The sequence below is a fragment of the Panthera uncia genome, chromosome F1 (assembly GCF_023721935.1).
Source record: "Panthera uncia isolate 11264 chromosome F1, Puncia_PCG_1.0, whole genome shotgun sequence".
NCBI lineage: Eukaryota > Metazoa > Chordata > Mammalia > Carnivora > Felidae > Panthera > Panthera uncia.
In genome coordinates this window covers 15,989,268-16,017,230 of record NC_064813.1, presented here as the reverse complement: position 1 = coordinate 16,017,230, position 27,963 = coordinate 15,989,268, and the positions used below count along the sequence as shown (strand labels likewise).

The 27,963-nt window shown below is 34.9% G+C and overlaps 2 protein-coding genes across 7 annotated transcripts in view; both read right to left on the bottom strand.

Annotated features, from left to right (window-relative positions):
- Window positions 1-27,963, bottom strand: part of RABGAP1L (RAB GTPase activating protein 1 like) — a 763,363-nt gene that overhangs the window by 478,636 nt on the left and 256,764 nt on the right. The gene's annotated exons all lie outside the window — the stretch shown is intronic.
- Window positions 369-27,163, bottom strand: GPR52 (G protein-coupled receptor 52). The gene has a single exon (XM_049635179.1). It carries the CDS (start codon window positions 15,795-15,797, stop codon window positions 14,712-14,714), a length of 1,086 nt encoding a protein of 361 aa, XP_049491136.1. The 5' UTR covers window positions 15,798-27,163; the 3' UTR covers window positions 369-14,711.

The following is a 27,963-nucleotide window of genomic DNA, read 5'->3' as shown; positions in this document are numbered from 1 at the left end:
CCTTTGAAAAGCAACTGGCAATATATGCAAATAATCTTAAAACACCTTCACACGGTTTGGCTCAGTATTTTGCTTTCTTAAAAACTGTAAGAAAATAATACTAAATACAAAGTTTCACTTATAAAGATGTTCGTAAGGAATATGCAATAACGTGGAAAAATGCTCAAGATATAAATAAATAACTACATTTAAAAATCCTTTACATAGAAAAGGTCCCAATGCACAGTGGGAAAATGGAAGGGAAAGAAATGAAGAGTTATTCTATCTAATTCTATGTGGGTAATGGGCTTATGGGTGATTTATTCTTTTTTGTCCTTTTATATATTCCCTGTATTTCCTTAAGGAGTAATACTTTTTTTTAATGTTTATTTATTTTTTGAGAGAGACAGAGTGCAAGTGGGGGAGGGGCAGAGAGACAAGGAGACACAGAATCCGAAATAGGCTGCAGGCTCCAGGCTCTGAGCTGTCAGCACAGAGCCCAACCTGGGGCTCGAACCCATGAACCGCAAAGCCGAAGTCGGATGCTTAACCAATTGAGCCACCCAGGCACTCCAAGGAGTAATATTTCCACCCAGGCACCCCAAGGAGTAATATTTCTTTAAAATATTAAAAACAGGGGTGTCTGGTGGCTCAGTCAGTTAAGTGTCGCACCCTAGATATCAGCTCAGATCAGGATCTCATGGTTCATGATATCGAACCCTGCAATGGGCTCTGTGCTGGCAGTGTGGGGCCTGCTTGGGATTCTCTCTCTCCCTCTCTCTCTCTCTCTGCCTCTCCCCAGCTTACTCTAAGTAAATAAACTTAAAAAAATTAAAATTAAAAATAACTAAAATGAATCTTGATTGAGAATGAAAAGGAGAAATTAGTGATGTAGAAGCGATGAGAATTAAGAGGCAGAACTTAAAGAGTTTACAGTGATTAGCTATTAGCTCATCCTTTTATAGAGTTGTCTGATAATTAGAGATACTTATTATGGAAAGGCAAGTTACTGAATATATCAAGAAGTAGAGACAATATCCTAACACTCAAATGATCTCTATAAGAAATTCTTGAGGTCTTAAGACTCTGCAGTCCATTGTTCTGGAAAAAACGGGAAGATCCAATGATCCTCTGGAGAGCTTTCATTTAAAATCAAACTAATGTAAACCTGACAATTTGCTGGGCTTTTTAAAACATTCAGCTTTATGTGAAATTATTCTATGTGTTTTAAAAATTTATTTTTAATTCCACTATAAATTAACAATGTTATGTTAGTTTTGAGTGTACCATATAGTGATTCAACAATTCTAACCATAACTCAGTGCTCATCACATGCTAAGTGTGCCCTTAATTCCCTTCATCCTTCACCTTTCACCCATCTCCCCACCCACCTCCTTTCTGGTAACCACCAGTTTCCTCTCTATATTTAAAAATCTGTTTTTTGTCTCCTTTTTTCTTTCTTCATTTGGGTTTTTTTCACATTTTTTATTAAGTTTTCAATTTTAATTCCACTATAGTTAATACACAGTATTATATTAGTTTCAGGTGTACAACATAGTGATTCAACAACTGTATAAACTACTCAGTGTTCATCACGATAAATGTAGTCTTTAATCCCCATCACCTATTTCACCCATCTGCCCTCTGGTAACCATCAGTTTGTTCTCTAGTGGTAAGAGTTTGTTTCTTGCTTTGTCTCTTTTTTTTTTTTTTTCCTTTGCTTATTTCTTTTTTGTTTTTTCCTTAACTTCCACATGAGTGAAATGATATGGTATTTGTATTTCTCTGACTTTTTTCACTTAGCATTACACCCTCTAGATTCACCCATGTTGTTGCCAATGAAAGATTTCATTCTTTTGTGTGACTAATATTCCTATTCATTTTTTACAGGAAATATAAGACAAATAAATTATAAAGGTGTTCAGCTAGACTACATGGGTTCAAATAATGGCTCTCCTACCTCAGTGACTTGGAACAGTACCTAATGCCTCAAAAGCATACGTAAGTATTTGCTTTTATTCTAATGAACCAAAGTGTCTCTTTGATATAAATGTCAAGATCATTCATTCATTTTCTCGCCCATTTGACTAAACTTGAGAAAAACTCAAACACTCAGATTAATTTAAAACACCATTAGTTGACAATGTCAGACACCATAAAATTCCTTTTGCTGTAATAAATCTCAGCCATGAGTGCAACTATACCCACTTACATTCTAATTTACAAATTTCCAAGCACTTGCTAATATGTTGTACGTCAATGCAGAATTATAAATTCTCTAAGTCATATACATTTTAGAGTTACACACAGTTTTGCCTCCTATACAGCGAGATCTTCTGTCCTTTAGTTTTCTGCTTTACTGCTTATTAAAGTACTACAAAAGAGGCCACTTATTTATAAGTAAAATCAATTCTTTTGGATAAGATTATTATTTATTGAGGAAAGTTTAACACATGTTTTTGACGTCTGAAACTTTTGTCCAATATTAAGTATTACTGACTGCTACATTAATAGTTTAATAAAAAGACGAGGAAATAAGTGGGTTTTTTTCATTGCCAATCCTTTCTTTTAATTATCTTATTGTATTTTAAAATCTAATTCCAGAGGGACAGGGATTTTTATGTTATTGTTCTTGAAATAGTTGTCATGTTTCTGTAACAGCTCTTACTCTCTATATCCACTGACAGACAGAAAGCTCAATGTTTATAATAGCAGTGCCCAGCACTGAGTGATTTTAATGATCAGGGTACAGGTTAAGCTAGAGATCTAAAAATAGGACTCAACACTGTAAAACAGTTGACAGTTCTTCAAAAATTAAGCATAGATACACAAAGGACCATAGCCAAATAGGACAAAATATAAATATGTTAGCCATAAAAGGTAAGAATAATTTACTTAGAAAGTGTAGGACTATTTCATTTAGAGTGACGTATTCAGTTGACAAACCACTGGAATCATAGGGAAGGAATCAGTGTCTAGAGTTTTACCCACATGCCAGAAATTCTCCTGATGCCTGGATGAATCAGATTGAAATTATCACTCATGAGATCCTTTGCAATTATAAAAGCACAACATTTTATTACTGTATGTACCATATAAAAAGCATTTATAATGTCTTATATCAGAGGTCAGGAGATTTTTTTCTGGAAGGGCCAGACAGTAAGTATTTTAACTTCTGTAAGATAGAAGGTCTCTGTCACAATAACTTAACCCTGCCATTGTGGTATGAAAGCAGTCACAGGCAACACAAAAATGAATGGGCACAGCTAAGTTTCAATAAAACTTTATTAACAATAGTAGGCAGTGGGCTTTAATTTGTCAATCCCTGTCTTATAAGTATCTATATGTTGTCCATATGACCCCTAATAGTCTATATGTTCTTGGAGAACTAAAAATATGTTTTACTTATAAGTCTCATCATCTTGCACAGAATTTAGTATAGTCCCTAGCAACAGAGTAACAACCAAATAAAGAACAATAATTATATTGATCAAAAATTAATTATAATTTAATTGATTATAATTATATATAAGGTCCACATCATATGCCTAGCTTGGTTGATAGGCAGATAAGCTAAAACCCACCTGTCATAAAGATAGAAATTCTAATCATAGAGATTCACCTATAATCAGGTGACAAATAGTAAAGAAAACGAATCTAAGAAGCAGTGATCTAGGATGATGCTGGAGTTGACAGAATGTGTCCCATATATATTCCCTCAAGCTATATCCACCCCTGTTAACATTTCTGTCCTAACCTCAAAGCTTATACTTTACACCTAAACGAGTTACTTTATTCTAATCAGATTTAATGCATATAAAAGAACATTCTCTTTGTAATATACTGCGTCCCGAAATTTCCTCACATGGTTTTGTATTGTGTTGAATATCGAACATTCCCCTTCCTTTCGCTTTGACAACTTCTCAAATATCCCAAGGTATGCTCTGTAACTGCAGAATCTAAACATGCGGCCAGATATTTAGGTCAATTCATCTTTTTAAATGCATCAGTCTCTCTAATTCCTCAATCTATTGCATTGTTCCTAAGACTTTTCTGCAATCTCTCCCTCAAATCCTGGAAATCAGATGATCTGCCCCCTTGCTTGCTTCCCACTATTCATAAGTTATACTTTGGATTTAAAAGCGACCAGGAGTATTACAAACCACAATTTATACCCGACTTATACCCACAATCAATAAATATTTATTGTCCTAATTTGTTGATATGGAATGCAAATTAAGATTTCAATAATTTGGATTTTGCAATGACTCATCTTGCAAGCCCTTTTAGTTAGTACCATAAATTAAGTAGTCATAAACAATCACAGAAATTTTAAATTTGTAAGAAAATAAACTTTCCAAATAACTTAGTTGAATTTATTTCAATTGCTGCCTATACTGGGAACCAAGGAAAGGATTCATTTAAGGACCTTTACAAGACAATCCTGTGTTAGTCTAAATTGAGTTCCTTTAATTTTTCTGTAACCATATTATTTCATTAAAATAAAACTGAATTATACATTAGAAGGGTTTCATTTAAAACATCACTGATTCAGACTTATTTTATTCCCTGAATATTATTTCATATATTAAACATAAAACATATATAAAGCACTGTAGCAAGAAATGTCAAAACCTTTTCCATTATAATGCTTCAGAAAAACCCATCCTATGATGACTTCAAAAATACTGCAAATCCATCACAAAGAACATTCAGAACATGGTTGTGACATGTTTACTTTTCAAAAGTAGTTATATGAAGAAAGTGTGATTGACAGTTCCTCATCATTATATTTTTCTATTTTTTAATTTTTTTAATGTTTATTTATTTTTGAAACAGAGTACAAGAGGAAGAGGAGGAGGAGGAGGAGGAGGGGAAGAGAGAGAGAGGGAGACACAGAATTCAAAGTAGGCTCTGGGCTTTGTGATGACTGCTCAGAGCCTTGTCAGGCTCAAACCCATGAACCAAGAGATCATGACCTGAGCCAAAGTTGGATGCTTAACCAACTAAGCCACCCAGGTGCCCCCATCATTATATTTTTAAATATACAGCTAAAACTATCCAATTCAGTCTATATATCTTCTAATATATTTAGCAGACAACTATTGTGTTTTGGGGTTTTATTTGTTGAAAAAGAGAGAGAGAGAGAGAGAGAGAGAGAGAGAGAGAACGAACACACACTAACGAACAGAAGCAGGAGAGGGGCAAAGAGAGTGAATCCCAAGCAGGCTCCACACAGCTAGCATGGAGCTCAGGAACTATGAGATCATGACCTGAGCTGAAACCAAGAGCTGGACACTTAACCAACTGAACCACCCAGGCACCCGTACTGTGTTTTTAAAAGGAGAGGTAAATTTTCATTATCCTCTATGGACTAGAAATTGTTTTAATATCAAAACAATGAGTAGTACTAAATACATCTTATTAAAATTTTCCATGATCTCAAAAGCTCCCTTGTAACATCCAGTTAATTTTAAGGTGATCTTTCCTACTTAATAGGTTAAAAGTTAAAATTTCACATGGAATCTTTCCTGTATCAACTAAGTAAGCCTTCATTTTCTACTCAAGGAAGAAGGGTAAGGTCATTCTACCACCAGCCATCCATAAATACATGATTCAAGAGCCTTATCATGGGCAAAACTATTGCTACACAAGACATATGCTCGGGACTAGCTCTGTCTAGCTATATGATACTAGGGTCACTTAAAAATCTTATCTCAGATTTCTGCATGTGAAATGAGATAGTGCTTACTCACAAAAGCTTTTAGAATGTCAAGGGCATTATGCATGTTCAAAAAGCATTTTAACCTTTTTCAAATTTTAACTTGCAGTGATCTCTAATAATTTCTTAACCCTCACAACAGAGGTACATGCTTGTCTCCATTTTCCTCATGGTACACTGAATCATTTGAATATATGCCATAGTAACATTCCAAACTGGGATATATTGGTAACTGTGCTCAAGAACATTACTTCAAATCCTAATATGTTTTCTAAAAAAAGATGTGTACCTTTAACTATTAGAAAAGTAATTAAACACCCTACAAGGACTGCAAATTGAGAATGCCAGCATTTCCCCCCTAAGTTTGTAATGTGGTAAAAGCATTAAGACACCCCCCTCATACACACGCACGCTGTCTGTCCCTATGATACTACCAGATGTCCTGGATTCAGAATCTATAAAAGTAAATCCAAATCTAGTCTTCTAATAAATTTTAAGTCTGTTTAATTGTAAGTGTTAAATCACATTTACAAAGAGGGCTGATATATGAAATTGATGACTTAAATAACAGAAGCCATCACAAGACACGTTTAATAACATGACATTGTAAATATGAGTCTTCAAAATGCACTTTTCCAGATCTATTTCCAAATAAATATACCTAGAAATCCAGTAAAGTTTTAAGATGTTGGTGATGTAAAACATTTAAAAACAACTGACTTTAAACAACAGAAGCAAGGAGAGAAAACTAATCCTTGGGATGTTACGTTTTCCTCAAAATCTATTTGAACAGAGAAAGAATTGAACATCTACATCACTGTAATTTTTAATTTCAATACAAATCACATTTTAAATATCTAACGGCAAGAACATTTCAAAAAAACCTAGGTATACTTTATACAGAGTTTATTTTCTTACAAACAAGAAACCATGTTCTATTTTAAAATTGGTAACTTCCAACAATTCTTAAAATCAAAACCTGAATCTTCCTTTCCTTGCCAAAATAATAAATATAACAAAAGTCCAAACATAATTTAACTTAAATTATATTTAAACATATTAAAACATTAAACAAAGATTTTCAGGATTTTTTACCTGCTTTTTCAGAAATTCTTTTAATCTTCTCCAAATACATCATTTGCAATATCAATTTTACCAATTTAGCATTTTTAATTATAAAATTCCTGAGAAAGTAAACACAATAACTGTGAAGAGGCTATTAGTCTAAAATGTATGATCTAATAATAACTATTTTAAACCTGAAACTCTCTTAGGAACGTTAGTAGAGTAAATGTTTTAAAGCTGTATTTTACAGTCTATACATTAACAACTATTTGTGCCAGTGTAACCTCAGACAAGGGGTTATCTCTTGCATTCATTGCATTGGTCTACACTGCATTCAAAGATACATTTTGAATCTTAAAGAACAGGCTATATAACTTTGTGTTTGTTTACAGGCCTCCCAACCCAGTTAATACCACCACTTTAAATTTATAAAGAAAGTATGTTTGGGCACTTTTAACTGGCAACAACCTTACTTACACTTGCCTAAATAGAAAACAAAATAAATTAATTGCAGTCTAATTTCTAAAATCAAATATGCATGTGATTTCTCTTGCATAAAGTAGCATTTTGATAAGTTTTAGAATTCTAGAAAATATTTCCATTCAATAAATTCTACCACTATGCTCTATATTTCTTGATATTTATCATCGAGAAATTTTAGAAATGAAAAATCTCAAAGATTCATCTGGTCCCATTCACTACAGTGAAAGTGCTGATATCACATACGACTTTCATGTTAATATCTATCAGACATAACAGACTCCTAATGAATATATTACTCTGATTTTTGGTATTACTCTGATTCCCTTCATGGGGAACCATAAATAAAAACAGAATAGAAATTACCATTAAAAAATTATACTGAACACCAAGTAATGTATAGAATTACTGAATCACACATTGTACACCTGGAACTAATATAACACTGCATGTTAAGTATACTAGAATTAAAAAAAGAAATTTAAGTTATATATATGATCTTTGAAGATGGGGAATTGGAAAAGTAGACTCTTGTGTATCTGTGAGATGTAGTTAACACATCAGTTGAACCCTATTTCCCTAATATAGGATCATTCTTCTGATATTTAAAGATCTGAAAAATGTTAAAAGGTGTCATCACTGGTGCATTAAAAACCCTATAGTCACTGAGATCCCTTTCAGATGCAGCAAATAACACTTCAAACTGATTGTGTTGAAGCCAAAATAAGTCAAGAATATCTAATGTTGCAATTTCTCTGAAATTTTTTTCTGAAATAAATATTATAGGAATCAAAAACTATATAGACTATCTACAAAGAAGTAGAAAGACATATTCCATGCTCATGGATTGGAAGCACAAATATTGTTCAAATGTCTATACCACCCAAAGCAATATATACATTTAATGTGGTCCCTATCAAAATACCAACAGCATTTTTCACAGAACAAGAAAAAAATTCTAAATTTTGTATGGAAACACAAAAGATCCTGAATAGCCAAAGCAACCTTGAGAAAGAAAAGCAAAGCTGGAGGCATCATAATTCCAGACTTCATACAAAGCTGTGGTAAACAAAACAGTATGGTATGGGCACAAAAATAGACACATAAATCAACAGAACAGAATAGAAAACCTAGAAATGAACCCACAATTATGTGGTCAATTAATCTTTGACAAACCAGGAAAGAATATCCAATGGGAAAAAGACAGTCTCTTCAACAAATCGTGTTGGGAAAACTGGACAGCAACATGAAAAAGAATGAAACTGGACTTCATTACGCCATACACAAAAATAAATTCAAAATGGATGAGAGGCCTACAAGTGAGACCTGAAACCATGAAAATCCTACAAAAGAACACAGGCAGTAATTTCTCTGACATTGGCCATAGCAACTTTTTCTAGATAGGTCCCTGAGGCAATGGAAATAAAAGCAAAAATAAAGTATTTATACTACATCAAAACAAAAATTTCTACACAGCAAGGTAACAATCAAAAAAACTAAAAGACAACCTGGAATGGAAGAAGATATTTGCAAATGACATATCTGATAAAGGGTGGGTATCCAAAATATATAAAGAACTGATAAAATACCCAGTAAACAAATAATCCAATTACAAATGGGCAGATGACATGAACAGATATTTCTCCAAAGACATCCAGATGAACAATAGACACATGAGAAGATGTTTTCATCATTTACCATCAGGAAAATGCAAATCAAAACTATAGTGATACCACGCCACACCTGTCAGAATGGCTAAAATCAACAACATAAGAAACAAAAGGTGTTGGTGAGGATGCGGGAAAAAAAGTAACACTCATACTGTTGGTGGGAATGTAAACTGGTGCAGCCACTGTGGACATCAGTATGGAAGTTCCTCAAAAAGTTAAAAATAGAACTACCCTATTTACCCAAAGGATACAAAAACACTAATTCAAAGGGATACATGCACCTCTATGTTTATAGCTGCATTACTTACAATAGCCAAGATATGGAAGCAGTCCAAGTATCCATCGATTGACAAATGGATAAAGAAGATGTGATATATACACACAATGGAATATTATTCAACCATAAAAAAGAATGTGATCTTGTCATTTGCAATGACACGGATGGAGCTAGAGAGTATAATGTTAAGCAAAGTAAGTCAGAAACATGACTGGATAATGTTACTTGTAGAATCAACAAGCACTGTTTTGTGAAACGTCAAAATATTGCTTAGTCATCATTCTCTTTTTTTTTGAGTTCATTTATTTATTGACAGAGACAGAGAAAGGGGGGGGGGGAGAGAATCCCAGACAGAATCTGCACTGTCAGTGCACAGCCGAACATGGGACTTGATCTCATAAACTGTGAGATCATGACCTGAGCTGAAATCAAGAGTCAAACACAACCCAATGAGCCACCTAGGCACCCTCAGCATTCTTGCTTTTTTCAGCATCCTTTTTAATAAAACAATTTTGTTTTTCTGAGTACAAAGGAAGTAAATGCTCATTTCTAAAAACAAATTAAACAGAATATTAATAAAGAAGACCCAATGCCATCACTATTAATATTCTAAAACACAACCATTTATACTATTAAACAAAGTTATGAATATTTTAAATTGCAGAGCAAAACGAGCACTGGATAAAACTCATATACGAGAAACACTCAAAAGGGAATCTGGTTGTTTTCTTTTTCTTTTCTAGTCACTTCATTTTCTTCTATGTCTATACATACATTTGGTTGGAGAGTATGCCACTTTCTACATATTCTTCTTAATCCAAAAATAAAGTTTTGTTCGGGGAGAAGAGCGCTTGTTGGAACGTACACATCAGAGTATCACATCAGCTCAGTAACCTAAGCTTCTGTGCATTGTGATGGCTCTACCTGAACATGTTATATTAGCAAATTCCCCACACCTTAATCTCCTTTATTTATCACATGCTTGTATCTTTTCCATACCTAATGATTAGCTTCCAGAGTGGAGAGAGACAGAGGACAGTCCTTCAAGGCAACAACTGCATTTACTTCTAAACTCATAAATTAGTGCCATATGTAGAATGAAACCTGTTGGCTAATCTTTGTTTCTTCCAGGTAACCTGTATATAACAAAACACCCTAAATTCCATTTTAGTAAGTGAAGAAAATTAAAATGTAAAGACAAATGGCAAAACATTCCTGAACAATCCTTTCTTACTATTGCCAACCTGACAAAAGAAAAATGTTTAAGCGTATTTTATGCAATAAATAATGTAAGGAGGTAAATTAATCTCAGAATCATCCCAACAACTGCTTGCTGGTTATACTTAATGTCAAATGATGTCTTCATGAATAATCATTCCTGGAAAAGGAGCTTTCAAAAATTATGGAAGTTTTCTATATTTAAAAACATCTGAGTTTAAGCCAAAATCTGAGTTTAAACAGATATGAAAAAAATGCCGTTTTAGGAAACTCTTATACTCAATGGATTAATTCTGTTGTAAAATGTAATCTTCTTAGATTGTAATTAGTGATCTCGAAATTATGGTAGCAATGAATATGGCAGCCACAAAGATAATGAAACAGGAGCTACCACATTCTGAACGTGTTCTATGTGCCAAGAGCCATGCAGAGCACAAAGGCTACAATAGCTTGTTTAGTCCTCAAATCTAGCCCAACAGGAAGGTACAAGTCCCTGGGTTTTACTGAGGAGAAAACTGAGGACTTGGAACATTCAGTACTACTAGGGATAAACAGCCTCTGAAGGCCAGGATTTCAGTCCAGATTTCATACCCTAGTAGGTTATAAAGACTTCCAATACTACGTAACTTCAGAAACGGCTCCAGAGACAATCGAACCCTTAGTAACAGATTCTGGCATTATTGTTTCGCTGTCACTTATAACCAAATTGAATAATTACCACAGAATACAATATAATGATGAGAATAATGGTTATGCTTTCCATTCTTCAAACATATTAATTTTAAAAAGACAGAGTAGTTTCAAAATAAGTATTATCTTATTATATAAACACACATTAAAATAGGTCAAAAGGAAGTTACAAGGCTTGCCTGAGAGTTGCACATGAAACATTATAATAAATGAAAAATCTAAACCTAGTACTTGCCTTATAGGCTCCCCTTGCTTTTCCAGGATATGAAACCTTGACTGAACTCCTGGCCTTCAGAGGCTGTTTATCCCTAGGTAAGACACTGAATGTTCCAAGTCCTCAGTTTTCTCCTCAGTAAAACCCAGGGACTTGTACCTTCCTGTTGGGCTAGATTTGAGGACTAAACAAGCTAATGTAGCCTATGTGCTCTGCATGGCTCTTGGTACATAGAACATGTTCAGAATGTGGTAAACCTTCTCCACTCACCTGCCTGAAAATATTTTCTTCAACAGGAAATTCACACAGATCTGAAGAAACTATTCAACAAAAACTTAACAAAAATGAATAAAGGCAATGCCAAGGAAATGCTATGCCCCAAGGTTTCAGTTTGATTACAGACTAAACTAGCAAGTTTGGGCTTACGAGATTGCTGTTTTAATAAAATATGTTTGTAAGATCAAGGAAAAAGATATCACAAGGTATGGAAGGGACTACGGCAAAATGTTTAGGTGAAGAAAAAGAATAAAACTCAGAGAAATTTGTAAGGAAAAGGTACAGACAGAGGTACAAAGGTGTGAAGGCTTTTGAGGAAAGAAAACAAAAAACAAAACAAAACAAAACAAAAACCCAGAAAAGCAGTGAAGCAGAGTGGTTAAGTATGTAGGCTTTGGCTCTAACCCAGCTAAATATGAATGAACCTGTGGGGAGGAAATGAGTGACCTTGCGTCCATCACCCTTCTTTAGTTTCCTGTCTCTAGGATAAGAATAAGAACAGTATCTATCTGAAAGGGGTGTAGTGAGGATTAAAAGTCAAAATATATATAAAACTTAACACAGTGTTGGGGTGCCTGGGTGGCTCAGTCAGTTGAGTGTCTGACTTCAGCTCTGGTCATGATCTCAAGGTTTGTGAGTTCAAGCCCCATGTTGGGCTCTGCGTTGACAGCTCAGAGCCTGGAGCCTGCTTTGGATTCTGTGTTTCTCTCTCTCTCTCTCTGCCTCTCCCCTGCTCATGCTCTGTCTGTCTCTCTCTCAAAATAAACAAACATTTTTTAAAAATTAAAAAAAAACTTAACATAGTGTTTAAAACTTGACACATAATTGTTGTTACTAATTATCATGAGGAAAAGCCAGAAGAGGAAAATGCAATAAATGCAGCCTCAAGTTTTCTCTACAGAATATCTACTGTAGAATATCTCTACAGAATATCTACAGGATACAGAATATCCTTTCGAGCTATATTTATTTACACACCAAACTAAAGGAATCAAAATCTGATTCCCAAATAATACATATAATGTTGAATATTCTATTTGTGACAGCTGAAAAGTTAGTAGTATTATGCTTTCTTGAAATCTGTTTTTCCTTTAACTGGTCTGAACTTAAAAGGTTCATTTTGAATATCCAAAATGCCACTGGCAAACACAGGGCAAGAAATAATATAAACAACCCAAACCACAGAAATGTGAAACAATTAAATTTTGATTCTAAGTGAGTGTTTTTATGAAACTGAAACAAAGTCTGATTTTGATACGTAGAATACTATTTTATTCTTTATTTTAAACCTTTCTTACATGTTTAAAAATATACACGGGTTCAAAACAACCTCAATAAAATGATGACATTTCTACTAACGGACCTCTGAAGTCAAACCACTCGTGTGCAAACACACTAGGCTTCCAATTTGAAGTCATAGGCACATTTCATTAAATGCATTTCATAAAACAAATAAATCAAAATGCTGAGAAGAAAAATACTCAGTAGTCTGATATAAACTTTAAAATATCTGTCAGGCAGGAAACTTATAGTAAAAAAGTAAGATTTAGATGTTTTACCACTCACACCTGCTTCACTACTGATTCCCCCAAATGCCATTTTGCTACATCTAAACCCCTGGCAATTTATTATACAATTCCACGTAGCACACTAAAAAATAAGTTAATTTAATCTCTGCGTATGAAAACAGATTACAAAAGGAAATACTGACAGCTCTTACCTGTATTTGATAATTAAGTATATCGTATTCTCAGCAGTACTAAGAATGCAGCTTGATCTAATATAAATATCTAATAACAACTACACAAAAGTATTTTTCTCTTTAAAGTTTTTGTATATTTTTTCCAATGTTGATGAGTTAAGCAACATTGATCTATGTATTGTGCTAAGAAAACATTAGGCACAGATCACATAATATAATTTACATTTTCTTTGTTGTAAAAAATATAGTATATGCAAATGCATATCACACAAATGATTGGTGGACGCAACACTAAGCTTTGTAGACCTAACACAAAAAGGTTAATATTTTCTACTGGATTGCGGGGAGGACACGCTGTGTGGCTTGAAGAGCAATACCTTACTTCTGGGTGAATACTCTGAAATCTCCATTAGAATTATTTGTGGATTTCCTTAAAGAACAACAAAGCTTTATTATAGCAAAAAAAGACACTACTTTGGGCACACGAGCTAATTGGAAAGGAACCAGATAAAAATGTATACAAAAGCTATTAAAAATATTTAACACAACATCTCAAAGAACCTTTGTTGGAAGGAATAGATTATTTAAGATTATGATTGCTTTGTATAGTAGATTCTTTCATTAGCTAAGACACTTTTGGGTTAAGGTACCAAAGGATGCAGATCAAGAACAATGGAGGAAAAAAATAGCAGGCTGTTAGAAAGGGGGTGGGGGTGGGTACACATAATTTTACCCAGAAGAAACAAAAGTACTGTTTCTTTTTGTTTATAGCAAACAATTTGCACTGCGGACATTATAAAAACACAAGCAAAAGGGTTATGTGGCAGGTAATAAAATACAATGCTTACTATGCATCCTTCATAGAGAGACAACTTATGGGTTGCAGATTAGTACATTTAAGAGTATACTTTGATGCAAAAAATTGCACTTTGCCACATATATTATATGTAGCATTTAAAGGGCAATTTATGTAAGTCATTTCCACAAACACAAAGAAAGTGAGACAGACAGACAGAATGAGAGGCAAAGACAGAGGAGAGAGCTCAGTCAGAGAGGACAGAGATGCCGAGGGGCTTTGCTCATGTCCTGTGGAAGCTCTGAGATACTTTTTTCAATAATTTTTTCATCTTCAGTGCTTAATTTTGCTATTACTGTACATTTATACTCCCATACTAAAGTTATCTCATGAGATTACCCTCTATACATTCTTTTCTCTAGCTCCCCCTCCCCCACCACTGTGGAAAAAGAGAAGGAAAAAAAAAAAGAAATCTTTAGTCCCTTCATCTCATAGTCAACTATTCAAGTAAATATTTCTCTAGTGGCAAACTTCCAGAAGAATTATTTAGATATTATAGAAGAATCAAGAACACAATCCAAAACCCCTGTCAGATTACACTGGATTTACTGTATAGTTCTCTTCAAATGGAGCAGGAATTAGCCCGTTTCCTAGGTTTGGGGTCTCGTGCTTCCTGATCCTTCACACACAGACAAGATGTGCACATCGTCTTGGACAGTCTTCGGAGGCCTAGCCGGAAAACACTGTTGGAAAGGCTGTATATTACACAGTTACAAAAACTATTACTTATAGCAAGCCAGGTTGTTAGGAAGGACAGTGTTGGATTGTCTAAGACCCGGGAGCTTTCCAGAAGGAAGTAAATTATATAAGGGAGCCACAGCATGTAAAACACACTGGTTATCCGAAACAAAACCATGGCGTAGCGACGGTCGGGGCTGTGTCCGGTCTCTCCAGAGGCATCCACCTCATGGCTAGGAAATCGGGCCCTCCGGTCATTTATCTCTTTGGTGTGCTGACGGCAAATTTTGAAAATGTGGAAGTAAGTGAAGCAGACCACAAAGGCAGCAGGAGCATAAAGTAAACAAACAATAAAGCCAGTAAAATAGGCACTGGTGAGCCAAGAGGTGGCACACCATTCAAAAATGTCACCATGGTACCCAGGTTTCCCCCAGCCAAAAAAGGAAGGCAAGAAAATGAGGCAAGAGTAGATCCAGATTAAAATAATGCAAATTCTCAGGCGACAAGGAGTGACCAGTTGATTGTAGGAAAGAGGCTTGGTAATTGCAAGATAGCGATCCACGCTTATGCAAGCAAGACATGCCATAGAAACGCTTTTTAGAACCGAGATGATATATCCAAAAACCTGGCAAGTCAATGACTCATGGATACCTGTGGAGTAGTGAAGAAGTGAGAGAGTAGGAACCAAGCAGCTAACTCCAACGAAAAGATCAGCATATGCCATTGTCTGAATAAAATAGCTGGTAGTGTAATGGTGTAAGAGTGGAGCACAGTGAAAGACAAAGATGACCGTTAAATTCCCAGCAATGATTAGAAATGTCAGCAAGACAATAACAACGGTCTCAAAGATGCACACATCCACCGCACTGTAGTAGCCAAATCCAAGTGGGCAGGAGTGACGTTCAGACACATTCACAATGCCACTGCTCATGTTCAGGATGCTCCATTCAGTCCACCTGGATTCATTCATGGCTTGGAATTAAGAGAACATGTAGCCTTGGCTCCAGCAAGCAGGTGCCCTGTCCAGCATGTGTTAAACTCTACACATGAGTGTCTCGGGATCAGCTTCGGTAGACAGTGGCAGTGCTTCTGTCACAGCCGAGCATCCCAGAGAGTACTCAAGCCTCTTCATCAGTCTCAGTGCAGCAGTGACACATCTCAACTTTGGGAGGGGGAGAAAGGGAAGTAAGCTAGAAAGGAGGTGAAAAAAGGTCACTGATTAGCTTCCTCTGATGCTCTCTCCAACAACTTTTTGAAGACACAAGGCACTTCTAGAGAAAATGGATATTTTATTACCTTTCACCATGAAAAATTAAATCTGTAAAAAGAAAAAAAAATCAATTGCCAAGGGAAGAAAAGAGTTTGTGAGCTGTTTGGGCTCATCAGAAAGGTAGTTTCTTAGGGATCAACTAGAAATAATGAGGGGAAAAAAGTCTTAAATTGTCTCAGGCTTCTTACTTCATCTGTCATGAGAAGTGGATTCATATTTTACGGTTTTAAATAATTAAGATCTAAGATCTAGTTGCAAATCTAAGAAAAAGTTCATTGCGGCAAAGAGTGCCTTTGGGCTCAGTTCAGGGTTCGATGCTGGTGGATGAACTTTATGATCTATTTCTCATTTCTCAAAAAAGCTAAATCCCCACACACACATACACACAAGGTTAATTCTAAAAGACTCGGGTCTACTTGGGCACAAAGGAGCAGAATAGGGTAACAGACTCCAGACTGCCCTATAACTCTCATGAGTAAACAAAAGCATATTTCCAGTAGTGAAGATAATGTGCAATGGGTTAACACGTGACAAGATATGATAAACTGTAAAGTTTTAATTCTGCATGCAATTTTTTAAGCATTCGGATGAAAACAGTTTTAGTCCATTACAATTACTGGTTCTACATGTAATTTGTATGCTCTCCTTTTCAAAGGGAAAATAAATGTTATTAATTTCAGCATCAATAATTGAAAGTAACTTTCATTATCTGATATGCTACCTTCCTTATAACGGAATAATAGATTCACAGCTCAAAGTTATTTCTCACCTTTGCAACCACACCTATATCTCACGTATATATGAAATTTAAACAATAGAAACTTTCCTATGCACTCTGAGCTTATTTGACTAGAAACGCTGCCATTATTTCTTACTTAGGTATTTCTAGTAGGCTTCATAGTCTGTTTCTATTCTACTTTCATCAGAGGATTAACACATTAAATCATTACTTCGACTAAATCTTCTGAAAGTGGAAAATTACCTTGTTTGCTATACTTGCAGTTATACAGCAGCCATATGTTATGAAAATGCCTCTTCTATTTCTGTTTTCTATTTTGAACAAGTGCTCGATTAGTACAGGGGTCATTAGGTAGGTTATAAGATGGTCTTATTTTAAAATACCTCTAAAGCATCAAGATGAGTTTAAATCCTAGAGTTTGAAATACTGAAAGGCTTGCAGGATAGAATCCATCCAAGAGGCTTCCAAGGTCATTCTGTTATCAGGTTAACATTTATCAAAAATCTTTTTAAAAGTACAGGTATTTCAGAGAGTTTCTTGTCAGTCTTTGTTGTCATACCTCTTGAAGAAGTAACATGCATTAGAGATAAAAACGTTTCCTTCAGGAACAAAGCAGCAGCTTAACAGAAAGCATTCTTCTGAAAGTTATTTTCTCGTGCACCACCAAGTCATTCAGGGAAGTCCTTCTTTTATAACAGCCACAGAATATTCCTCCTTGCACATTCCTAGTTTCACTTATCACAAAATAGTTCTCTTCTTACGGGAATAAGGCAAAGCTTCTCACCTACATTCACTCTTATCAGCTGCTAGGCTGGGCTGCTTGATTCAGAAGTCCGATTTACTGTGATGCAGTTACCAGGATGCTGTCGCTATATTCTTCACAATCTCTCAGTATCACTGCCTCCACCTGAGCCGGAGCCCTGCTCCTCTCCTCCTCATCCTGAGCTGATGCAGAAGAACTCACCACCATCAGAAAGGTGACTCGGTCCTCCTGCCCCAATCAACAGCACAGCCAATGGCTACTGCAGCTGAAACTGTCACTAGGTAACAGTTGCCAGGCACATGCAGGCTTATAGACTTACTCGGCAAGCTCTGATCAAGATTGACAAAAGAAGACAATGGAACTGACCGATCCTTATAATATATTAATGGCATGTATGAATCTCTAGAGATAGTCTCCTTATAGCATTTATAAGATTAATTCCTATGGACCAGACAGTAAGAAACAAACAAAACAAAAACAAAAAACAAACAAACAAAAAAAAAACCAAAAAAACACTGGGATACACCTTTAAACCCTGTAGAGAAACTACCACAAGGTACTATGACACTAAAAAGTCAGCAGTAATCTAATGCTCACTGGCAGAAAAAAACATATTAATTATTAAAAATCAGCTAAGACTTCGTGAACTCAAGTGATATAGCTACTATTTTTACTCCCTAAAATATAGGTATGTTTTGATTAACAGAAGTTAAGTCATTTAATAATCTCTCCAATCCCTGCCACACCCACACTAAATTGCTGAATCCGATGTATTTAAGTGTATAAACAGAGCATTGGAACTAACACCTCTATGCTAACATCTATTTGGGGAAATATTTAAGGTCAAATGTGAACTCTGAAAAGTAGGCATTAGAAATAAGTAGAATGATTGTTTACTCCACTTATTATCCTAATATGAAAAACACTCAAGAGTCAAAGAACTGTCATACCGTGACTGAGCTACTCACACCCAAGTGAGAAGCAAGCAAATTAAGCTACTTTATTTGAGGGAGGTTAAAAACAGTTCTACTTACTTTGACTTACTATAGGCAAACATTTTCTATTTTAAGCATATTTCTTATGGGATCAGCACTCTTCTTTAAAGTGACTTAGAACTAATTTACAAATTATTTCAGACTTAGATAAGGAAAATTAAGCTGAAAATGGAAGATAAACTAACATCTGTTGAGCACATTCTGTGTGCCAAGCATTATGCTAAGTGCTTTATATATTTCCTCTCTATAAAAACCTTAAGTCTTTATGGAGTAGGTACCCATCATTATCACTTTCCAAAGGAAGAAGACAGGTACTACAGAAGGTAAGCATAACTTGCTTCCGACAGTCATGAAACTAGCAATGAAACAGGTCAAAAGTGTCATTCCTAACACCATATTGATGAACCCCTCTCTTCTTCCCTTTCCTTTCCACTGATGGCTGCCAGTAAGGTAATGTCTAAGAATAACTATTTTGGATTCCAAAAATGATTTCTAAAGAACAGAAAACCCTATTCTTTCCTCCATGTTGAACTGCCTTATAGGAATGAAGACCATATTATTGTCAAAAATCTCCAGGGGTTTAGGTGAAATACAGAAAGAATGGAAGCACATTTCTCATTACCAGAATAATTCATAAAACAAGTTAGAATAACAATCATAGAATGAGTACCATGTTGAGGTTTGAAAGAAAATATTTAAATATACAATACAAAAGGCTAGAAAGTCCTATTTTACAAGGGAAGTAGTTTGACCTTTAGGGATACATAAAAGCATTAAAATCAAACAGGAATGGATTTAACTAATAGTCTCATTTACAATAATAATAAATATTCAAAATAAAAATTACATTTGATAAATATTCATGAATGTAGACAGGTCCCATACTCCATATTAAAAGGAGTTTAAGGGGCGCCTGGGTGGCTTGGTCGGTTGAGCGTCTGACTTCGGCTCAGGTCATGATCTCATGGTCTGTGAGTTCGAGCCCCGTGTCGGGCTCTGTGCTGACAGCTCAGAGCCTGGAGCCTGTTTCAGATTCTGTGTCTCCCTCTCTCTCTGACCCTCCCCCGTTCATGCTCTGTCTCCCTCTGTCTCAAAAATAAATAAACATTAAAAAAAATTAAAAAAAAATAAAATAAAAGGAGTTTAATACTCAGCTTTACTATAAAACCATCAGAAAATAAAACACTATCAATTATTAAAGTTATCTATATATTACCAAAATCTAAATAAACCTTTTCCAAGGATAGGCTTTACATATTTTTAAAACAGTTTTGAATGTACTATTTCCAAAATTAGAGAAATGGCAAAATAATCTCATAGGGAAATTCAAATTCTAGATCGCTTTCATTTGATACATTTATTTCCCAAAACTAATCGCTGACAGGGATTTGAGTCTACGAATATTCTAAATAATCCGTAATTGTACACGCTTCCAAAGGCAAATAAATGATAATACAAGAGAGTTCAAGCAGAGCCTTTGATCCACTTTCTTCTTTCCTTCTACCAACTTCCAAAAAAAGCTTTAGCAGTTCTAACAAGATAATTTTCTTCTTTTTAGACATTGACTTGTTCTACTGGTCCCTCATTTTTCTCCCTTTCTATACTTTTTTCTAATCTGATTATAATAGGAACTAATTTATAATGTGAAGCTTTAATAACAAAAAAGCATTAATGTCATATATTTACATAGCTCATTACATAAATCATTCTTTGTCTTTAATTAGGCATAACTCTCTTTATGTTAGGGGTCATTAGGTGTTTTATTATTGCCATTCTTACTGCAATCATTGTCAACCACCTCTCTCTCCTTTTAACTGATGAATGCTAGTTGGGAAATATCTAAGAGGAATTATTAGTTGGAATACTTCAGAATTACTTCTAACAGCTAAAACTATAGCTTTATGAGGTGACACATCACAGGTATTTGCTTTTTTTTACTTATACCTTAAATTGTTTTATATATTCTTTTATATGAATCAATAGTTCATTATTAAACATCTAAGCATTTCAGGCAACTACTCAATAGGACCTAAATAGCAGAGTAAGAGAGAGACATCAGCATCAATGGTAAGTAAGATAAAAAGAAGGTGATGATTATCAAGGAGAACTATACCACCAATATAATATTGTAAAAAGTAAACATGTACAGAAAAGGGTGTTTTTTTTAAACAATTTTAAAGGTACAAAAAAGGTGTATGCATTCAGAATTTATCTGTTTCTTCAAGTACTCCTCCCATCCATTAACTCTTCCCTATCTCGGCTGTCACTACCCTAAGCAAGCTCGCATCGTCTTGTGTGGGAGTGCATGTAGTGGCTTCCAGTGCAGTCCTCATGAGCTGCCTGTGGCCTCTCTTTAATCCATTATGCACAGACAGAATATTCTTTAAAAAATGCAAGCCAGATGATATCACTCCCCTTTTAAAATACTTCAGTGGTTTCACACTGCCCTTAGGATAAAGTCCCAGTAAGTCCTATAAAATCTGTTCTCCACATACCAATTCAATCTTACTTCTATGTTGTTTAGGATTAGCTAACCTGGTTCTACCGCCTCCTATTCTAACCATCCCCCTGTACTACATATATTTGCTATGTTGTCTACTGCCTCAGGACATTTGCACCTGCTGCTTACTATGCCATCACACTTCTTTTAGTTAACACAGAAATAACCTTCAGATTTAATTCAAATACCACTTCCTCACAGACACCTTCCTTGAATTCCCAGATTAGACCAGATTCTATACCTATCATAATTTATAATGATCTATTTCATTCAATTTTGTCTTTCTGACTAGACTGCAAGCCCCATGAAGGGAGCAATACCTGTTTTGTTCGCATTATATCTTAAGTACCTACTTTACACTTTTGGGCATAAAATTGGAGCTAAACAAGTACGTGTTTAATAAGCTTTAATGTAAAGAACATAAAAATAGCTCAAAAAGTCTGCAAGACAAGAAACACTAATAACCAGTTTCTGTGAACCTCAGAATACACAAAGTTCCTTATAATCCCCCTTGAATGACATACAAGCTTCACAAGAAAGCTATAAAACATATAACCAAATTTCAGAAGAAGAATTAGCCTAATAAATTCAAATTAAGGGCAATATTATTTATCTATACTTCTCCCTAAACCCAATTCAATATGAATATTTAACTAATGCTTTGAAAAATCCTATCTAGCAAATGCTGCAAAATGCAGAACCAATATGTGTTAAATGTTCTATCAAAGCAATTTGGTCTAAATGTAAAAAAAAAAAAAAAAAAAAAAAAAAAAAAAAGTAGCATATGTTACAATCCACTGATTTAGTGATCTCTCAAGGATAGAAAGCGAGTTTATATTATTAGCTTTATTTCATTAGGAGACAAGTTATTAACAATCACAAATATTTCACAGCTATCAAGTGAGTGCATTACAGAAGAAAACTTCCTCAATCTGATAAATCCTATAGCTAGAGTGATATTTAATGGTGAAGGAGTAAAAGCTTTCTTCTTAAGATAGAAAAAAAGGCAAAGATGTCTGCTCTCACCACTTCCATTCACTTTATACTGGAGGTCCCTGTCAGTAACAGGCAAGAAAAAAAAAATAGCTAAGCCATACAAGAAGACATAACTACACACATAAGAAACACTTCAAAAATCTACCCCAAAGACTATTAGAACTAATGAGTAAATCTTGTCCAAATACAAGGGCAATATACAAAAATCATTGAATTTCTGGATACTTGCAACAAACTACAGTAAATGAAATTTTAAAACAACAAACCATTTACAACAGCCCCCAAAAACAGAAAATATGGATAAATTTAAAACAAAAGATGTGTAAGACCTCTACCCTGAAAACTACAAAATTAAAAGGTCATAAGTAAATGGAGAGATATACTACCTTTATGGATTAGAAGACTCAACACTATTAATAAGAATGTTAGCTTTTCTCAAATTAATCTATGGATATATTGCTATTTGTTGATTCTAAGTGATTCTACAATTTTTATGTAAATAAAAAAGGACGTAGGGTAGCTAAAACAATCTTGTGAAAGGATCTTTTAAAAGTTGGAAGACTGGCACAAGGATAAACAAACAAATCACTAAAAAGAATACAGTCCAAAAATAAACTCACACTTACCAACTGAATCTTAACAGACTTTAAAACAAGTCAAGAGGAAAAGAATATTTTTTCAGTAAATGTTACTAGAAAAATTTGGATAATGAGAAAAATGAACTTAGACTCCTTCCTCATACCACGCACAAAAATATATTTGAGATAATCAGATCTAAACATAAATATTAAAACTATAAATATATAGTTTCTAGAAGGAAACATCCTAGAAGGAGAATATCTTCATGACATTTAAGTAGACAAAGGTTTCTTAAAATGCAGAAAATAACTATAAAGGTAAAATGTAATGAATTATACTAAAAACAAAATTCTGCTTTTCAAAAGATAGCATTAAAAAAATCAGTAAGTCAAAAGACTAGTAGAAAACACTAGCAAAACATATATCTAACAAAAAGTCTGTATCCAAAATATATAAGAGGACTCCTACACTTTGTTAGTAAAAATACAAACAACCCAATTAAAAATGGGGAAATGCTGTCATAGGTACTTCACAAAGGAAGAAATGGCCATCAGTATTCAGCATCAATAGTCATCAAGAAAAGGCAAAGTAAAATCACAGTGAGATATCACTACATACTCACCAGAATGACTAAAATTAAAACACTGCAAATACTAAATATCGGTAAGAATGCATAAGTCAAACTCTTATAAATTTTAAGTATTAGTGTAAAATGGCCCAACTTTTTACTTTTTTTTTTACAGTGTTATATTAGTCTCAGGTGTACAACATAGTGATTCAATACTTCCATACAGCCCCCAGTGATCATCACAGCAAGTGCACTCCTTAATCCCCATCACCTATTTCCCCTATCGCCCGCCAATTTGTTCCCTATAGTTAAAAGTCTAAATGTCCATCAACTGATGAATGGATAAAGAAATTGTGGTTTATATACACAATGGAGTACTACGTGGCAATGAGAAAGAATGAAATATGGCCCTTTGTAGCAATGTGGATGGAACTGGAGAGTGTTATGCTAAGTGAAATAAGCCATACAGAGAAAGACAGATACCATATGGTTTCACTCTTATGTGGATCCGGAGAAACTTAACAGAAGTCCATGGGGGAGGGGAAGAAAAAAAAAAGAGGTTAGAGTGGGAGAGAGCCAAAGTATAAGAGACTCTTAAAAACTGAGAACAAACTGAGGGTTGATGGGGGGTGGGAGGGAGGGGAGGGTGGGTGATGGGTATTGAGGAGGACACCTGTTGGGATGAGCACTGGGTGTTGTGTGGAAACCAATTTGACAATAAATTTCATATTTAAAAAAAAGTCTGTTTCTTGGCACTTCTCTCTCTCTCTCTTGTCCCTTTGCTTGCTTTGTTTCTTAAATTCCACATATGGGTGAAATATGGTATGTGTCTTTCTCCAACTGACTTATTTTGCTTAGCATTATACTCTCTAAGCTCCATACATGACACTGCAAATAGCAAGACTTCATTATTTTTTATGGATGAATAGTATTCCTGTGTGTGTGTGTGTGTGTGTGTGTGTGTGTACACACACCACCTCTTCTTTATCCATTAATCACTTGATGGCCACTTGGGCTGCTTCCATAATTTGGCTACTGTAAATAATGCTGCTACATATATAGAGGTGCACATATCTCTTCAAATTAGTGTTTTTGTCTACTTTAGATAAATACTCAGTAATGCGATTGCTGGGTCCTAGGGCAGTTCTATTTTTATAATGAATGTCCTTTTTTAAATTTTTTTTAATTTTTATATATTTTTGAGAGACAGAGCATGAGCATGAGCAGGATAGGGACAGAGAGAGAGGGAGACAGAATCTGAAGCAGGCTCCAGGCTCTGGGCTGTCAGCACAGAGCCCAACGTGGGGCTCAGACTGTGAACAGCGAGATCATGATCTGAGCTGGAGTCAGATGCTTAACCGACTGAGCCACCCAGGTGCCCCACAACTTTAATTTTAATAGCCCAAAACTGAAAACAACCCATATATCCATCAACATAGAAACCAATAAACAAACTGTAATATGTCCATACAGTGAAGTTCTGAAATACATGGAACTAATTTTTGATGAAAGAAATCAGGTGTGGATGTGGATGTGTGTTGACCAACAAGAAGTATAAGGAAACTTTTAGAGATGATTGGAAACATGGTGTATCTCGATAGCCATGGGTAACATGCATTTATACATATCAAAACTCATCAAAATGTGACATTTAAGATCTGTTATTTCACATACATGTAACTTATGGCCAAAAAGAAGGATAAAGCTATGATTGCACTTACATGTTTCAAGCATTCCATTTCTTAAATGTAAAACCACCAAATTAGATCCCTAAACTACTTGAGTGAAAAATACCAGAATCCTCCAAAGCAAGAAAGAGAGCTACTGAAATGTCTAAAAGAACAGATAGAATAAGTAAATCTATCCTGTGCCTACTTTCACACTCTCTCAATCAGGATACCTGACTCATGGTTCAGTGTTTGTACTCACAGACACAACAGCCCAGATGCAAGTGAGACACTGAGTGAGAAAAGGCTTCGTATTAAATGCCAGTTATACAACACTCTGGGACTGCCCCAGCTAGGCGGGATCTAAGACAACTGGCCAAGAAAGCAAAAACTTTGAGAAATTTCATTATCTGTAACCAGGCACAAAGGAAAAGGAAGAAAGAAAATACTAATATATATGTACACTTATTTTTTCTTAATGTTTATTTTTTTTGAGACAGAGAGAGAGAGAACATGCACACACAAGTGGGGGAGGGGCAGAGAGAAAGGGAGACACAGAATCGAAAGCAGGCTCCAGGCTCCAAGCTGTCAGCTCAGAGCTGGACACGGGGCTCAAACCCACAAACCGCGAGATCATGACCTGAGCTGAAGTAGGACACTTAACTGACTGAGCCACTCAGGTGCCTCTACATGTATGTTTAATTCTTAGTAGGGGGAACCCTCAAATAAAAGATGTAATTAAAACCAAATTAATCAGTCAAAAATAGTATGCAGAGTAAAAATAAGTAAGCAAGTAAAACCATGCATAGTATGATCTTTCTTTTCATTTTCCTTAGCTTGGGCTATTATCTTTAGTAAACATTTATCATACTTGAAGACTAGGAAAGATTATGACTTAAAGAAGACAGTATAGGCTTTAGAATGCGCCAGACATGGGGTGGCAAGCTGGCTGCAGCACTCATTAACTATGACGCCGTGGGTATGTCATTCTTCCCACGTGTCTCAGCTTCCATCTGTAAAATGGAGCTAACACCTACCCCTTAAAGTTGGTTATGAAAACTAGAAATTTAAAGATAAACCATAAAAAAGCACACAGCAGCTCATTCAAAGCTCAGATAGTAAAGGTAAGCATATTCTTCACTATCAACAGACTTTCTGTTTAATCATTTCTCCTTAAGAAACTATACCCACAAATAACCTGAGAATAGGAAATTAATAACACTTCCACTTTCTACTGAATTGCCATCTCCCTCAACAATTCCCTTTAAAAAGTACATTTTTAATATAAATGCATTATCTGAACATGACCACGCATCTTAGAAAATTTATATGATTACAACACCATAATGTAAAAATCACCAAAGTTTAGTCCATAAAAACCTCAATTACGTGGATGCTGCAATTTCCAGATAATGCGGGTCTTTCTCTTTTTAAATTTTTAAGATTTTGTTTCACTCCATCAAATTTTACATTTAAATCTTTATAAGATGCCTCATATACATCTCCTCTGCCTTCTTAAACTCAGAATTCTGAACATAATTAAATTTTGCCTGGTAGGCTGGGATCATCATTCTTAACATTGATGAGAACAGTCTTAAAATTGCCTTATCATCACCATCACACCTTTGTAGCTACTAGATTCCGCATACATGTATATACACAGATATAGATACATAGGTTTTATGTTTACAGAGAAGCAGACAGACAGACTTGTTTGATTTCTACAAGTAACCAGACACCTAGAAAAGAATGGAGCTTCCACATTTTCCGAATCTATTTGCATAGCAAATATAGCATACTCCTCTTTCCTCTTCTAATTTGCTAGCCTTAATTTTCTAAAGGTTTAACTATCAGAAATAAAGCTTATGAGAATTTTTTCTCAAAGAGTAAGCAGAAGTACTATTCTATGAATAAAATGCCATAGCTCAGGCCTGAGCTGTCAGTTATTTCTAAATAAGTAAAGTGGTAGCTGTTTTAGTATAGCAACAGACATGATAAATACACTTAAAAATAACACAAGAGAAAAGGAAATTCCCAGCTTTCTTACATCTTCCATGTTCTTCTCTTTATGAAACAAATCTGGAAATTAAATCGTTTAATAAGATTTTCATATCAATGCAATCCCATCAAATATTAATAGTATGTCACAGGAAAGGTTCAACATAGCCACCTCCCTTTAATTTTTGAACAGTAATAAAAACATGGAGGGGAAAGTTGAACCTTAAAACATCTCCTGCAAAAGTCTGTCAAAATTATAAGAAAACAGGGGCGCCTGGGTGGCGCAGTCGGTTAAGCGTCCGACTTCAGCCAGGTCACGATCTCGCGGTCCGTGAGTTCGAGCCCCGCGTCAGGCTCTGGGCTGATGGCTCGGAGCCTGGAGCCTGTTTCCGATTCTGTGTCTCCCTCTCTCTCTGCCCCTCCCCCGTTCATGCTATGTCTCTCTCTGTCCCAAAAATAAATAAAAAAAAAATTAAAAAAAAAAAATTATAAGAAAACAAAATAGTACAGTTTACATTTTAAATAACAGGTTCACATTATAGGAAAGAAATGTGGATTCAAAATCATTTTTAATTGAAAGAGATTTTTCCCTTATAAAAGAAAATTGCTATTTTTTAAAGATATCTTATTGTTATGGCAACTGAAGTGCTAAAAATAATAAAGAAATATCAAAGTTGTTATAGCAACTAGAATTTTAAAAAGCCATGAAGTGTAAAATAATCAAACCTTTACTTGGCTTGAAATGCAACATCTATGACTCAGTTTTCAAAAGAAAACTTGAAATACTCATGCTCTTATCTTTACAAGTTGTCTCTAAAGTCCAAATTAAAAAACAAAACAAAAAACAAAAACTTCAGCCTAACACTTTAAATATTTTTTAATATTCCTCATATCCCTCACCATTCTATACATATTCAACAATGTGGCTCTGATAATCATACAAGTTATCAAACTCCATCAGTAGCAGGAAATGTTGGTTACTCAATAAATGCATGTTGACTGAACTCAACTATTCAGAGTTCATGCAATATCTGGATTTTCTGGTCTTTTAACATACTTCT

What these genes read in the sequence shown, in the direction of transcription:
- GPR52 (XM_049635179.1), bottom strand. Translation starts at nt 15,797, where the DNA reads ATGAATGAATCCAGGTGGACTGAATGGAGCATCCTGAACATGAGCAGT.